Genomic DNA, 14695 nt, shown 5'->3' on the forward strand with positions numbered 1-14695 from the left:
CCAGGTTTCTACGGATAGAACTTCCTTCCTATCGGTAGAAATCATATGTGCCCAGATTGTGTCCCTTCTGATCCCATTTTCTACCGGTATAGTAAAACTCTTTTCCAACCGGTAGAACTTCAGTGTTTTTCCGGCAACCAATTCGATGGCTTCTTTGGATTGGTTTTGTATCGATAGGGATTCTCCCCTAACGGTAGAGCTTCCTTGTTTTCTGAAAATTTCTTTATTTCATATTCTTAAGCCTCGTTCTCCCTCTTGGGATTGTTAAATGCAAGTTTATGAGTAATTTTGCATGTTTTATACATAGTACCTCCTTTGTTGAACTTACGTAGTGTTATTGAACCTTGAAATGAAAGCATGGAGCATGAGTGTGTAAAAACGGGACATGTGGATACTTAAATGAAATGCGAACACTCAGGACCCATCGACGGGTGAGTGCTTGGCAGGGGGTATCGGGATCCCTTAATTGGCTCGGTAGGAGCAAATGCTCGTAATATATTCACGACCTACCAACGGGTGAGGTGCCTGGCAGGGGGTATTGAGATCCCTAAATTGGCCCGACAGGAGCTTTTTTGCTCATGACATAGAATGATAAAAGAATTGTGACACGATATTGATAGAAAAAAAAGGCTGTTAATGAGAAAGTGTGGTGATATGAAGGACATTGAGATTAGAATTCTTTTAGTCGTGATTGTTTCATAAGTCATGGTTGTTCTATCCCGTTTTCGTTATTTGCTCATCTGATCATCTCATGAGCATATAATGTTAGCGTAGAATTTTCTACTAGGCTATTGTAACTCAACCCCTCATTATTTTCAGCTGCTAACCCAGGACAATAGCTTGCATGCTTGGAATGCTTGGATGTGAATAGAAATACTTTTGAAAGCTAACTGGAAGAGTTACCTAGTCATCTTTGTAAATCTCTTTTGGAAGATATGTTCGTAACTTCATTTACATTTCTTTGACTATAGAATATTGTAAACTCTTACTCTCTTTCAATACTCACTACTTATGTAATATCTTGGGCTGTTGTGCCATGGATGTAATATGTTGGAACAAGTGGAGCTGGAACTGTAATTTGACTATATAATAATGACTAACTTTTTGGGAGACTTAAATATTCATCCTCAAATTCTATCTGACTTATGTTTCCATCCCGGTCATTTTGAACAGTTATGTTTTCATCCTCACTTCTTTTTAATCCCAATAGTGCCCTCATATAAAAATTGGGTACAATACATACGTATATATATAGCATTGAATTTTGGGATCAAAATATAACATTACTAGTCCCCCCCGTAAATTCAGCCCATGAATTCTGCAATTAATCCCAAAAATAAGGGCCAAAATCTTCATTCCAAAACCAGCCCTCGTTTCCATTTTGCATCCAAAACCATGCAAAAGCAGCCAAACTATTTCATCTCAATCCATCCTCCTTTTGCCATTTCAACAACCCAAGCCCAATCATTGCGGACATTTTCCGGCCATCGGCGACCCTCGATAGACCTCGAAATCCTCATATCTGGTACCTAGTGGTTGTTTTGACCCCCAACGCCCCTCCAAACACCTTACCCAGTCGCCATGCCGCTCGCCGCTTAACAGGTTGATTTTGATGGGGAGATAATGAGGATGCCAAAAAAAAATTATGTAGTTTGTCCTATGTTTACCTCCGTCTTTTTCTTAACATCTTCTTTTGCATCGACAAATTTACCTGTAATTTGATATATGTGATTTTAAATTTTTCAGTTGGTGGTGGAAGACCAAATGAAAGATGTTTATCTATATTCCTATCACTTCATGGTTAATTATTTGGACCATTTATCATGAAACTATTTCATGGTTAATTATTTGGACCGTTCACCATGAAACTATTTCATGGTTGATTAATTGTTTTTCTCTATTCACACCAAACCCTCATTAATTATTACGTGCTTCTGTGTTGGTGATAAAGTGGCCATGTTTTATGAAATTAACATGATAAGTTGACCACATTTTTAGCTTTGTGGATTATAGGTATTGGGCAACTAGACATGATAAAATGACCATGTTTTATGAAATTAACATGAAAAGTTGACCACATTTTTTCATGTATTTATCATGTTAAAATGCTCACATATTAACCAAAAAGGTTATATTTTTAATTGATCTTATTCCATGAAATATGGTTAAATTACCAACAAAATAGGTGCTATCATGATCAGTGTTTCATGGTTAAATTACCATGTCAATTTCAACATTTCATGACCATTCGTAATCTAACTTGAAACCGATTTAATAAACATGACAATCAATCATATTAAAATTATCAAAAAATCATGAATTATGATTGTTTCGATGAGATTTAATTTGAAATATAAAAGTAATATAGGATAAAAAAATAAAAGTAATCAATCATATTTAAATTTACCAAATCCCATGGAAAACAATCCAATCCAATCCCACTAAATTGGTAAAATAATCCAATCTAATCCCACTAAATTAGAAAGCAATAAACACAATATATTTATATCATAGTGAAAAGGATAATAAAGGTAATTCACACACTAAGAGGATGAAAACATAAGCATGAAAAAGGGCGTGATGAATTCTTACATGGTATGGATAAAGATGATGGATATTTAAATATTCCTAACTTTTTTGGGAGTATGGTACAGATTATTGCGAGAATTTTACTATAGAAATTATTTGGGCAAATTTCACTCAGACCCCTTGAGGTATCTGACAATGACAAAAGGTACCCCTCAGTTTTTAAAAATGACAGAGACCTCCCCTAATTCACAATTTGGGTTTCAATTCCATTAGTTCCTCTAGCAAGATGGATGGAAAATGTACGGAAAATGTAATCTTCAATTTTATTTAGTTCTACAGCTATCTTAGGACTCTTATTGAAAGTCTTAGAGCAAAATATTAATTATGACCCTTTAGGATAAAATGATCAAAAAAAATGAGATCTTTGCACCAATTCAAATGGATTGAAAATTGGAGCACTTAAGTATCTGCTCTTCATTTGGTTCTATGATTTTCTTAGGGCTCTCATTGAAAGCCCTAGAGCGAAAAATTAAATATGACCCTTTAGGATAAAATGATTAAAAAAATAAAATCTTCACACCGATTCAAACGGATTAAAAATTGGAGCATTTAAATTTTTGCTCTTCATTTGGTTTTAGGGCTTTCAATGAAGAGCAAATACTTAAGCGCTCCAATTTTCAATCCATTTGAATCGGTGCGAAGATCTTATTTTTCTGATTATTTTATCCTAAAGTGTCATAATTAATTTTTGGTTCTAAGATTTTCAATGAGAACCCTAAGATAGCCGTAGAACTAAACGAAGAGGAGATACTTAAGTGCTCAAATTTACAATCCGTTTGAATCGATGCGAAGATGTTATTTTTTTAATTATTTTATCCTAAAGAGTCATAATTAATTTTTCGCTCTAGGGCTTTCAATGAGAGCCCTAAGAAAACCATAGAACCAAATGAAGAGCAGATACTTATTGCTCCAATTTTCAATCTGTTTGCATCGGTGCGAAGATTTCATTTTTTTGATTATTTTTTCCTAAAGGGTCATAATTAATTTTTTGCTCTAGGGCTTTCAATGAGAGCCCTAAGAAAACCGTAGAACCAAATGAAGAGCAGATACTTAAGTGCTCCAATTTTCAATCCGTTTGAATCGGTGTGAAGATCTCATGTTTCTGATTATTTTATCCTAAAGGGTCATAATTAATTTTTCGCTCTAGGGCTATCAATGAGAGCCCTAAGAAAACCGTAGAACCAAATGAAGAGCAGATACTTAAGTGCTCCAATTTTCAATCCGTTTGAATCTGTGCGAATAACTCATTTTTCTAATCATTTTATCCTAAAGGGTCATAATTAATTTTTTGCTCTAAGACTTTTAATAAGAGTCCTAAGATAGCTATAAAACAAAATAAAATTGAAGTTTACATTTTTCGTCCATCTCGCTAGCAGAACTAACGGAATGAAACCAAAACTGTGAATTAGGGGAGGTTTCTGTCATTTTTAAATACTGAAGGATACCTTCTGTTATTGTAAGATACCTCGGGAGGTCTGAGTGAAATTTGCCCAAATTATTTATATTTATATTGAAAATCGATGGGCATCATCATCTGTCCCATTTGAACTTTGCCCATCTCTTGCATAGGTTTAATCCTCCTCCCCAAACCCTAATTTTTCCAAACATCCCTTTGACTTTGGCACTCACAGTCCCAAGCATGCACATAATAGTCCTGCTCGTAAACTTCAACAAGTTTTCCAACAAGAGAGTGAGCGAGTGGTGGCTGAAGATCATATTTCGAGAATCGTGGAGCACCTTGAAGAGAAAATTAAGAGATCGACCAGTTCATTCGACATAGATGCGATTGCTGCAAAACTTCAAAGCATGAAACAGACATTGGATGAGGGTGATGCTAAAGAAATGTCTAGCAAAGATGTTTCAAATGCCGACATTCAGTTCTCCACACCGGGTACTTCAAACCCTAAACTACTGTATAATGCTAGAGGGTTGCTGTACCCTGAGGGTGATCCTAATATGGGCTATCTCCAGTTGAAGCTCTCCGATCCCGTTATGCACAAGCACCAAAAACCAAACCTCCAACCAACGAGGCTTCACAAACTCCTCAACCTCGTCCCACCTCACTTGACCATGCCCCTCACAATTCTCAACCTTCAAAACCTCTAACCACAGCGGGTATAGCCCCCCTGCAACAGATTAGGCAGCTGTATTCCGTTCACAGGGCCCATCGAAATAAATGAAATTGGATTATTATCCAGAGCTTCAACGAGGGAAACAAGCAGTCGTCGAGCTTGATGTCACTCACATTGATGATGGTAATTGGAACCACTGCCTTGTGGATTATTTTTTGGAAGCTAAAATGGAATTCAAGCTAGTCAGGTCCACGGCCTTTAAACTCTGGGGGAAGGAAAGGGATTAATTTCAGTTAGAACCAATGATACTGGCTTTGTGTTCTTCGAATTGAAAGACGAAGAAACAAAAATAGCAGCTTTGGATGGTGGCCCTTGTTTTTTCTCTATGAAATACCTTGTTCTAAATAATTGGCACAGGATGATATCTCCTACTAGCGATCATCCATCCAAGATTCCAGCTTGGGTAAAGATTCACAACCTTCCCCTTGAATGTTGGACAACTGATGGGCTTAGCCGAATAGCAAGTGCTATTGGGAAGCCTATACATGTGGATATGGCTATGGAACAGAGAAAAATGTTAGCCTATGCTCGAATATGTATAGAAATCGATGTGGGCTTTGAGTTGCCTGATGAAATCCAAGTAACAGTTGAAGGGGAAAGTGTTGTTGTTCAAGTCGAATACCAATGGTTGCCTCATGTGTGCTCTGAGTGTAAAGTGTTTGGACATTCAAACTCTAGGTGTGGGAAGTCCATTCATCCCAAAACTTCCACTCCACTTGAAGAGTGGCAAAGAGTTACTAAGGGGAAGCCTACAAACAGTAATACATGCAGTTTTGAATACTTGCACAATCCCTGTCCTTATTGAGACCAACACAGCTCTCCCAACTATGGAAATAATCCCTGAGGCTCTTAGCGAGGAGGAAATGGATGAGGAATTTGCTGCAGATATAATCGAGGGCAGCCAAGGTTCCAAGGATGGAGCTGTGTAACCAACATGATGTAGTGAATCCTCATCATAGTAACACTCAATTGGAGTCCACGGTGACGATTAAGGGTGCTGGAGCTCTAGATAACTCCTTAACACTAGCGCCTGACCTTCACAAGCAAGTTGGGGGTCCCTCTCCATCCTCCTCAGTTAGCTGAAAGGCAAGGAAGAAGGAGCGCAAAAAACAAGAGCTCCTTGTACAGATAGGGAAGTAAATCTTTCCTAAATTATTTTGTCGGGCAGCATTTAAATATTTTCTATAATCTGCCATCTCATACCTCTTTTGGTGTGCTGGGTCTTTATTATTTCTATAGCTAAGTCTCGCGTCTTTAATAAGTTTATGCTAAATACAGACATTCGGTTTGGTTTTTGGAATCTTCAACGTTTAAATGATCCTGTTAAACAAAGGGCAGCCAATTTTTTTTTGAAAAACAACAATCTGTCTTTGGTAGGTTTGCTTGAGCATAAAATAAAAGAGCCAGGAGTCAATAGGGTTATTAACTTCATTTGTCCCAATTGGCATTGTGCCCACAAATTCGCACAAGCTCCATTAGGGAGAATTTTGGTGTGTTTGGATCCTCAAGTGTTGTCTCTAAAGATTCTGGACCAGTCAAATCAGTTTATACATTGTGAGGTCTAGGCTCTAATTGATGATCAAGTTTTTCTAGCTACTTTTGTTTATGGGTCCAATAATTACACCGAGAGAAAAGAGCTTTGGTCCAGACTGTAGAACATTAGATGCTCCGTGCCTTAGGTTGTTGTCCTTGGAGATTTTAATGCTATTAGAACTCCTTATGAAAATGTTGGGGGCTTAAGTTTTGGCCCCCTTACATGGATGATTTCAATAACTGCTTGTATACTACTGAGCTTGATGATCTTAGATATCCAGGCTGCTACTACACTTGGACTAATAGGCAAAAGGATGCTAACCATGTCTCCACCAAAATTGATAGGGTTCTTGTCAATGAAAGATGGATCACACAGCTTTCAAAATGATGAAGTCAAACATGCACTCCGACCATTCCATGTCAATGACCCTGAGATGTACCTGAAATGTAATAGGGTGAGCTACATTAGCCCAGTAGAGATTACTATGCCCAAGCTATACGCAAATGAGACAATCAAGGCACTGGAAAAAACATAGATAACAACAAAGCTTCCCACATGACCAAGATAACCAAAAAAAGATAACCAACACCGTTCATACACACGTAGCTTAACAATCTCTAAAGCTCTCTATTTTCATTATGTCACGTGTTTTGATTTCATTTCCGGGCATTAGGGACCCCGTGCGTCCTATGTTCATTTTGGCATCACACCTTACGATGGATCCATGGCTTTCTTGTGCACTTCCGGGCATTAGGGACTCTGTGTGTCCTATTTCCGGCATCACACCTTATGGTGGATTCGTGGCTTTTTTCGTATTTGTTCTATCGTTCTCAATTATGTTTTTCCATCTCACTCTACTTAATAACATCATGCTTAACATATAACAAGTCCATATAGTTCATCATAACATGTCACAATGTCCACATACTCATTCTAATACATAGACGACGAATGGATACCACCCTCATAGGATTTGACACGTTTCTATTGTACAACGAGTGTCAAAGGAGATAGATTGATCAATGAATCTTCTGAGGTACGAACAATCAAGTTTAGAGGTGGTTTGAATGTGATTAGAGAGTGCTAGAAGTGATCAGGGTCAAAACAATCGAACGATATCAAACGACACAAATCTGTCCAGAGAGTAGGGGGATCGATCCCCCACAACATGGGGATGGATACCCAGATAGGAAAATGGAATCCAGACAGCAAGGGGATCGATACCCCCATGCAAGGTGATCGATCCATCAACACTTTCAGCTACGATTTTTGTAGATTTTTCAAGAACGAAACCCAAACAACAAACCTCAAATTAAGGCACGATTGAAGCATAAAATCAACTCATAAACACATAAAATGAGCAAGTAATCCCTACCTTAAGTGATTCGAACGAAACCCAAGCGATTGATTGGAGCCCAACAAGCCCTAGAACTCCAAAGTTGAAATCGAGCGAAATTGCACCTTTTCTGAGCTAGAACAAACAAAACCCAAGGTCTAGAACACTTGAGAAGGTTGATTTAATGGTGGATCTTGGTGGGTTTAGAGCTTGGGAGTGAGTTTATGAGTGTGAGAGAAAGAGAGAAAAACGTAGGAGAGGGGAGAGAGAGACATAAGTGATAGAGGAAGAGAGGAGTTGGATATTTGTTCTCTTACACACACACACTCTTATATACTAGTACTCTCACAAATCACACTGCACTCCCTTAAGTAGCAATTCTATCACATTAACCCCAATTCACATAAACTCAACGAATTTCATATTTTCCTCAATTATAACATCAAATAAACCTCTAAATAATTTCAAAAAATATGGTTCTCTACATCTAATATGTACTACCTATTGTTAGAGTCTTCACTCAACCAATTATAAGTAATAAGTAATTGGAAAAAAGCATTGCTCAGAATGTGTCACATGTAAAACTACAAGAGCGTCTACAAAAGAAGGTAGGGGAGTATGGATAGAATAGCGTTGCTGTTTTGTATTGTACATGTGAAGTGACATGGTGTGAGGGCATGTTTCTCATAGACACCTTCCATCGAAGATAGTGGACAACAGTGCGGGGCTGTGCCTTTGAAAGGTAGGAATGGTTGGCAATTAGGGGGAGAAAGAAAAATCAAATGCATCTGTTACCTACATTGGATTTCCTTTTGGAAGCGAGGAGGAATTGGGACGGTCTGATTTTGGCAGTTGGTCCTCTCCACATAGAAACACTTCACTGGCAAGTGGAGTTAGTGGATGGGGTCGTCTACCAACGGAGGAGGAGATGGAATGGAGAAGCAATTGTAGAAAGCATGGTGTTTTCTCCTGACAAGCGTTATCTATCTGATGCAGATGATCGTTTGGTGTTGAAAAAGAATGGGTGTGCCAGTTATGGAGGGGTGGGTAAGGGGCATGGGATAGGGTTGGGATTCATAAGATTGGTTGGGGCATTTTTGGAAAGGAAAAAGTAGAAAACACATTCATGCTTTTAAAAGTAGTATATAGATGTGTGATAACTTATATCAACTATCACATCTCATGCATTTTCACTTTCTTATCAATATGTTTGGTAATAAGTTTTTTAGTTTTATAAAAATTTCGATTGCAACATGTGTGCAGGGATCATGCATTTTTGTTGAACAAAAATAATCTAAGTGATATTTTGGTTGCAAGGAGCTGTTAATTTTGCCTTAATGATGTCAAATGGAGGAAGGTTGTCCAATTGATTAAACAACAAATTTGATTTTGTTCACCCTCCACTTAAGAGGGTGAACATTACCCTCCTTTCTATTGATTAAAATGGTGTAGATCCCACCACAAAGTAATGTCATGCTTACCAAAAAGTGTATTGTAGGGGTGGGATCTACACATTTTCAACCAATAAGAGAGAGGGTAATGTTCACCAGAGGGTGAACAAAATTGCACTCACTCTATAACTGATCTCTTTCTTCATGTTTGGTTAATCAAACATCTGCTTTCATTTTTATGCATAATTTTTTTAATGTCGGCTTAATTTATTTTCTTCTCTGGTTTCAATCTTAATGTTTCTTTTGGAATATGAGATTTTCTTCCTTTATTGCTTGTGTTTCTTGACATGAATCTCCTCTTAAGGTGTGAGATTTTGTCTATAATTTTGCTGCAAAACAATATGTCCCTCATTGTATAATTTTTCTTTGTATTTGTTTTCATCAGAGGAACTTGATCTGCGAAGCAACATCATTTTTGCGATGTTCTGAAGCCCAATTTGCCAGAGCATGGTTTCCTGCAAACAAAGGTTACTTTTCGTCAATGAACTTGGAACTTCTACTTCGTTCGTTGCTTCAAGTTTAACTTTATCATTTTCTTATTTAAACAGATCCTAAAAATTAATCTTGTTACGTGTCCTAATGTGGTGGATGCTATTTTAGCAAATGCTATGTTTAGTCACTATGACCATCCTGGTATTGCTCAACTCTGTGAAAAAGCTAGTCTCTATGTGCAGGCACTTCAGGTAAGATGACTTCAAAAGTTCCTACTTTGAAATGCATATGCAGTACTACTCTGAATTACCGGATATAAAACGTGTCATTGTGAATACTCATGCAATTGAGCTACCGGTGAGTATTTGCAATTCTCAATGTCATGTTGTACTGTGCAGATCTATGAGCCTTTTATGTAACATTTAGAGCTTTGCAGTCTCTTGTAGAGTTATTTGTGACTCTTTCTATGGAGTGGGCACTGGAGTGCATGAAGGACGGACCTTTGTTGGTTAACCTAAGACCAAGAGGCAACCCCTAGATAATTGTGCAAGTACCCATTTGCCATGCCAATCGTATTTGAGCATTGTAAAAAAAATGATCTATTGACTAACTTGTGATTTTGCAAGTTGCCAAGGAATACTTTGAGCAACTAGGAGTTAATGCATTCATCAAACTTTTTGAGCAGTTCAAGTCATATGAAGGGCTGTACTTTTTCCATGGGTCATATTTCAGCTCCAGATAATCTGTTTAGAAAAAAAATGCCAATTATCTTTTGTTAATATTTGACGCAAATTGCAATTCTTTTATTCATCTGTCTATTTTCTATTACAGTGAGGATCTTGGCATTCACTTCAAGTACATTGAGGTTGCTGCCAAGACTAGACAAATTAAGGAGGTTGAACGTGTGACAAGAGAATCGAACTTCTATGACACTGAAAAGACAAAGAACTTCTTGATGGAAACACAGCTTCCCACAACCACTTATCAATGAATGAGATCGTTTTGGGTTTGTTCCAAATCTGACCCACTACCTTTATTCCAACAACATGCTCCGCTACATAGAAGGTTACGTTCAGAAGGTAAGAGTACTGTCAAGGATCTTAGATACATTTTTGTCACTTGAAAATTCAAACTCCTGTGAAGGCATAGTGCTGAACTCTTCTGGGATTTCTCTGTATAGGTTAACCCAAGAAATGCTCCGTTAGTGGTAGGGCAACTGCTGGATGATGAGAGCCTTGAAGATTTTATTGAAGGCCTTATTGTCTCTATCCGTTCTTTGTTTCTAGTTGAACCACTAGAGGAGTGTGAGAAAAGGTTAGGTCCCACTCTCTGCCTCCCTTTCTATGTCTCTCCTTAACTGCTTCAAATTCTCACGCTTAGCGTATGTTTTCAGGAATCGACTTTGAGTACTTACCCCGTTCTTAGAGCATCTTGTGAGGGAAGCCAAGACATACATGTCCACAATGCTCTGGTTTTTCCTGAACACTTTCTCACCCCAAACCCATACTATGATTCATGTGTTGTGGGCAATATTGTGAGAAGCGTGATCCCACCCTTGTTGTTGTTGCTTACCGCAGAGGACAATGTGAGGATGAGCTTATCAATGTAACAAATAAGAACTCCCTATTTTATTTAAACTGCCGGCTAGGTTAGTTATTATTTTATTCTAGCAACTTTTAGCTATTGTCATATACGTGTATGTAGATGATGGTTGAGAGGAGGTTTATCTAATCTATTTTTCTATTTCAGGTATGTAGTTGAAAGGATAGATGGTGATCTGTGGGAGAAGGTTCTTAAACCCCAATAATGAATTTAGAAGACAACTTATTGATCAAGTTGTATCTACTGCGTTGCATGAAAGCAAGAGCCCATAACAAGTTTTTATAGCTGTTAAAGCTTTCATGACTGCTGATCTTCCTCATGAATTAATTGAGCTTCTTGAAAAGATTGTGCTTCAAAATTCTGCATTTAGCAGAAACTTCAATCTGCAGAACTTGCTTATCTTGACGGCCATAATGGCAGATCCATGTAGGGTTATGGTTTACATCAATAGACTAGACAACTTTTGACAGAGCTGCGGTTGGAGAAGTGGCAGTGGAAGCCCAACTGTATGAGGAAACGATGGCAATTTTCAAGCAGTTTAACTTGAATGTCCAGGCAGTCAATGTGTTACTATATAATATCAGAAGCATTGACCGGGCTGTTGAATTTCCATTTTCGTGTCGAAGAAGATGCTGTTTGGAGTCAGGTGGCCAAGGCTCAACTCAGGGAGGGTTTAGTGAGTGAGGCAATTGAGTCATTTAGTGCTGCTTAGGATGCAGATGTTTATCATGACTTGGTGAAGTACCTTCTGATGGTTAGAAAAAGACAAAGGAACCAAGGGTTGACAGTGAGCTCATTTATGCATACGCAAAGATTGATAGGGTGCGTGACATCGAGGAGTTCATCCTAATGCCTAATGTTGCTAATCATCTGAATGTTGGTGCCTATGGCAATTGATGGTTGCCCTGCTGCTAGTGTGCTACTCAACTATTGTTGATTCTGCTTATTCTGAACCTATCTAGGTTCTATTGGATGCAAGGGTACTACCACAGTTTGCTGCTACTAGATGCAAGGTTACTACAAGAGTTCAGTTTATGTTCTATTGCTGATTCCGATTGCTGCTACTACACATACCGCATGTTGGCTCTGTTCAACTCCTACTCATCTTTAGGCGTTGTTTTCCTTCCCTCTTGTTAGATGGATTGGAAATAGTGCTTATCATTTAATTCATGTAGCCACTTGGCGTAGCGAATTTTCTTTTTTGTTTTCTTTTCTTTTCCTCCTGGGGTATGCCCCTTGTAGGCTGTATATTCGGTTAGCTCCTTTTAATTTAAAGCTGGTTTACCCAAAACAAAAAAAACAAAAAAAAAGATTTTTTTTGCCTTCATTTCTAACTGGGCCAAGTTGGCTAGCACACTCATCAAGCTTAAGCAGTTCCAAGGTGCTGTTGATGCAACAAGAAAAGCAAGCAGCTCAAAGACATGGAAGGAAGTTTGCTTTGCTTGTGTTGATGCAGAAGAGTTCCGCTTAGCTCAAATATGTAGCCTCAACACTATCATACAGGTTGGATATTGTACTCTTAAGTTAGTGTTTGTTTGAAAATTTAGAACGTCTTATTTGCTTCAGTAATACTTGACAGGGACCTAGCTTCAACCATTTGAAAAGATTTTGGTCTTAAGTTATAGAAATGGTGCCTTCTGTTATATTTTTCACATTTGCTGGCTTGCATGCCCATTATGATGCATACTGTTATAGTTGCACAAATTTTGTTGCTCAGTGTATATTTTGCCGCATACTGTTAAATTTGTTATTCTTATATTTTTTTCCTCCTAATTTAATGGTTTTGGAGACATTTGTAGGTGGATGACTCGGAGGAGGTCAGTGAATATTGTTAAAACAGAGGATCCTTCAACGGGCTTATATCTCTCATGGAAAGTGGTTTGGGATTGGAACGTGCTCATATGGGTATCTTCACTGAGTTGGGTATCCTATATGCTTGATACCACTATGAGAAGCTTATGGAGTATATCAAATTGTTTTCAACTCATCTAAACATTCCTCTACTGATTTGAGCTTGCAATGAACAACCCTGAAAGGAACACACGTATTCATATATTCAGTATGATGAGTTTGATAATGCTGCCACGACCACCATGAATCATTCTTCAGAAGCATGGGACCACATGCAGTTCAAAGAGAGTGCATTAGCTAGTATGTGATTCATTGATGATGTGATTAGAAGATATATCAGCACATTTATGGTTGCTTAAAGGGTGGTTGGCATCAGTTTAAGCGGGTACTCGATCCGTAGTTAGGCATCTGATCTGAATTATGTGTTCTTGATATGCATTTTGATGATTTTGCGATGAATGAGCATTATGTGATTCAAAGATGTGTCAGTGAATTTTGTTGTTGCTTAAAGGGTGATTGGCAACCTTTTATTTAGATCTTTTATTCGATGCCCAGTTGTTCAGGAATACCGAAAAGAGAGGGGGCTTTGGTTTCTGGTTGAGACTAGGCCCGCTATGCACACCGAAGTTGGTGGCAGGCAAAATCCTTCCTAGTTTGCAGAAGCTGAACTATCATGACTTTGTTAACAAATTAACTAACTTGGGTCCAATGCTGGTAGAAGTTGCTGGAAAAGGTTATAACTGATATTGGGGCCTTTATGTCATGACCGGTTATAGTTGGCGTATTTTTTCAAGATTTTGGTAAAGTAATAGATTTTTGTAGTTGGTTTGTTAGATTGCCAAATTCGGACATGAGAAGTTCCTGGTTGAGTAAACTATCCCTTATATTCATCCCCAGACCGCCACGCAACTGGTTCCTCTTATGTCTGATTGGCATAATTGTGGTAGTTGCATTGTTAGGTTCTTCTTCTTCGAGTGCCTTTGTGACTCAATTTCTCCCACTCCAAGGTCCGACATCTATACAAATTACATAAGAATAAATGAACAAGCAGCAAGTGATTTCTTGGAGTTGAGGTCTTTATCATCAGAAGCTATTAGTACAAGAGAGTTCAATTTTTGTGGCAAATTTGTTAGTTGGGTTGAAGGATGGAGAGGAGTTTGATAGGCATTGTGAAGTATCTCGAGAACAACTGCATTGCTCGGTTCGTCCTCCTATGGAATATAAGATCCCTCTCAAATGGCTTGCTGGTAAAGATGTGATATGGAGTGGAAATGTGAAGATTAGCAAAGACCAATTCCTCTCTTCTGGAAGCATGACCAAAAGGTAATTCTTGTTGTAACCAAGCTAATAGTGATGTTGTGAAACTTGGGAAATGTTGATGATTGGTACGTAATTTTATTGAAACTTCTATTGGTAGAAGTTCGCAAAGCAATATCCAACTGTCACATATGCTTAGAAGTTCTGGGTGGGCCTTTTTCGTTAATGGCTACTTACTCGTGCAATGATTCCTTTGTTTATTTCTCTTGACCAACTGCAGATCAACGCTACTAGAAGAGAATTAGATTTCTTTCCACTCCGAGGATGGTTTGATATATGATCTTTTTTTTATTGATCAAAAGGCCGAGAATAGATACTCATACTACCCTTGATTTTTTTTTATCGTCTATATTACACATGATTTTAGACAAAAAAGCTGAGAACATATACTACACTTCATTTTTTTTTATTAGCAATATTACTCTTGATCTTATTGTAAAGATTGAGAACA

The 14695-nt window shown here is 38.0% G+C and overlaps 1 protein-coding gene across 1 annotated transcript; it reads left to right on the plus strand.

Moving 5' to 3' along the window:
• The first annotated feature begins 8373 nt into the window (after positions 1–8373).
• Positions 8374–14043, plus strand: LOC131313931 (clathrin heavy chain 2-like). The gene is given in 20 exon segments (XM_058342425.1): positions 8374–8676; positions 9428–9459; positions 9461–9509; positions 9591–9725; positions 9769–9831; positions 9911–10046; positions 10101–10209; positions 10303–10446; positions 10448–10553; positions 10655–10788; positions 10868–10905; positions 10908–11000; positions 11003–11117; positions 11224–11266; positions 11268–11537; positions 11539–11688; positions 11690–11834; positions 11837–11956; positions 12353–12579; positions 12876–14043. Coding segments are annotated over 20 exon segments (2772 nt in total). The 3' UTR covers positions 13236–14043.
• Positions 14044–14695: the final 652 nt, after the last annotated feature.

Source organism: Rhododendron vialii, chromosome 13a, assembly GCF_030253575.1.
Source record: "Rhododendron vialii isolate Sample 1 chromosome 13a, ASM3025357v1".
In the NCBI taxonomy this organism is placed as follows: domain Eukaryota; kingdom Viridiplantae; phylum Streptophyta; class Magnoliopsida; order Ericales; family Ericaceae; genus Rhododendron; species Rhododendron vialii.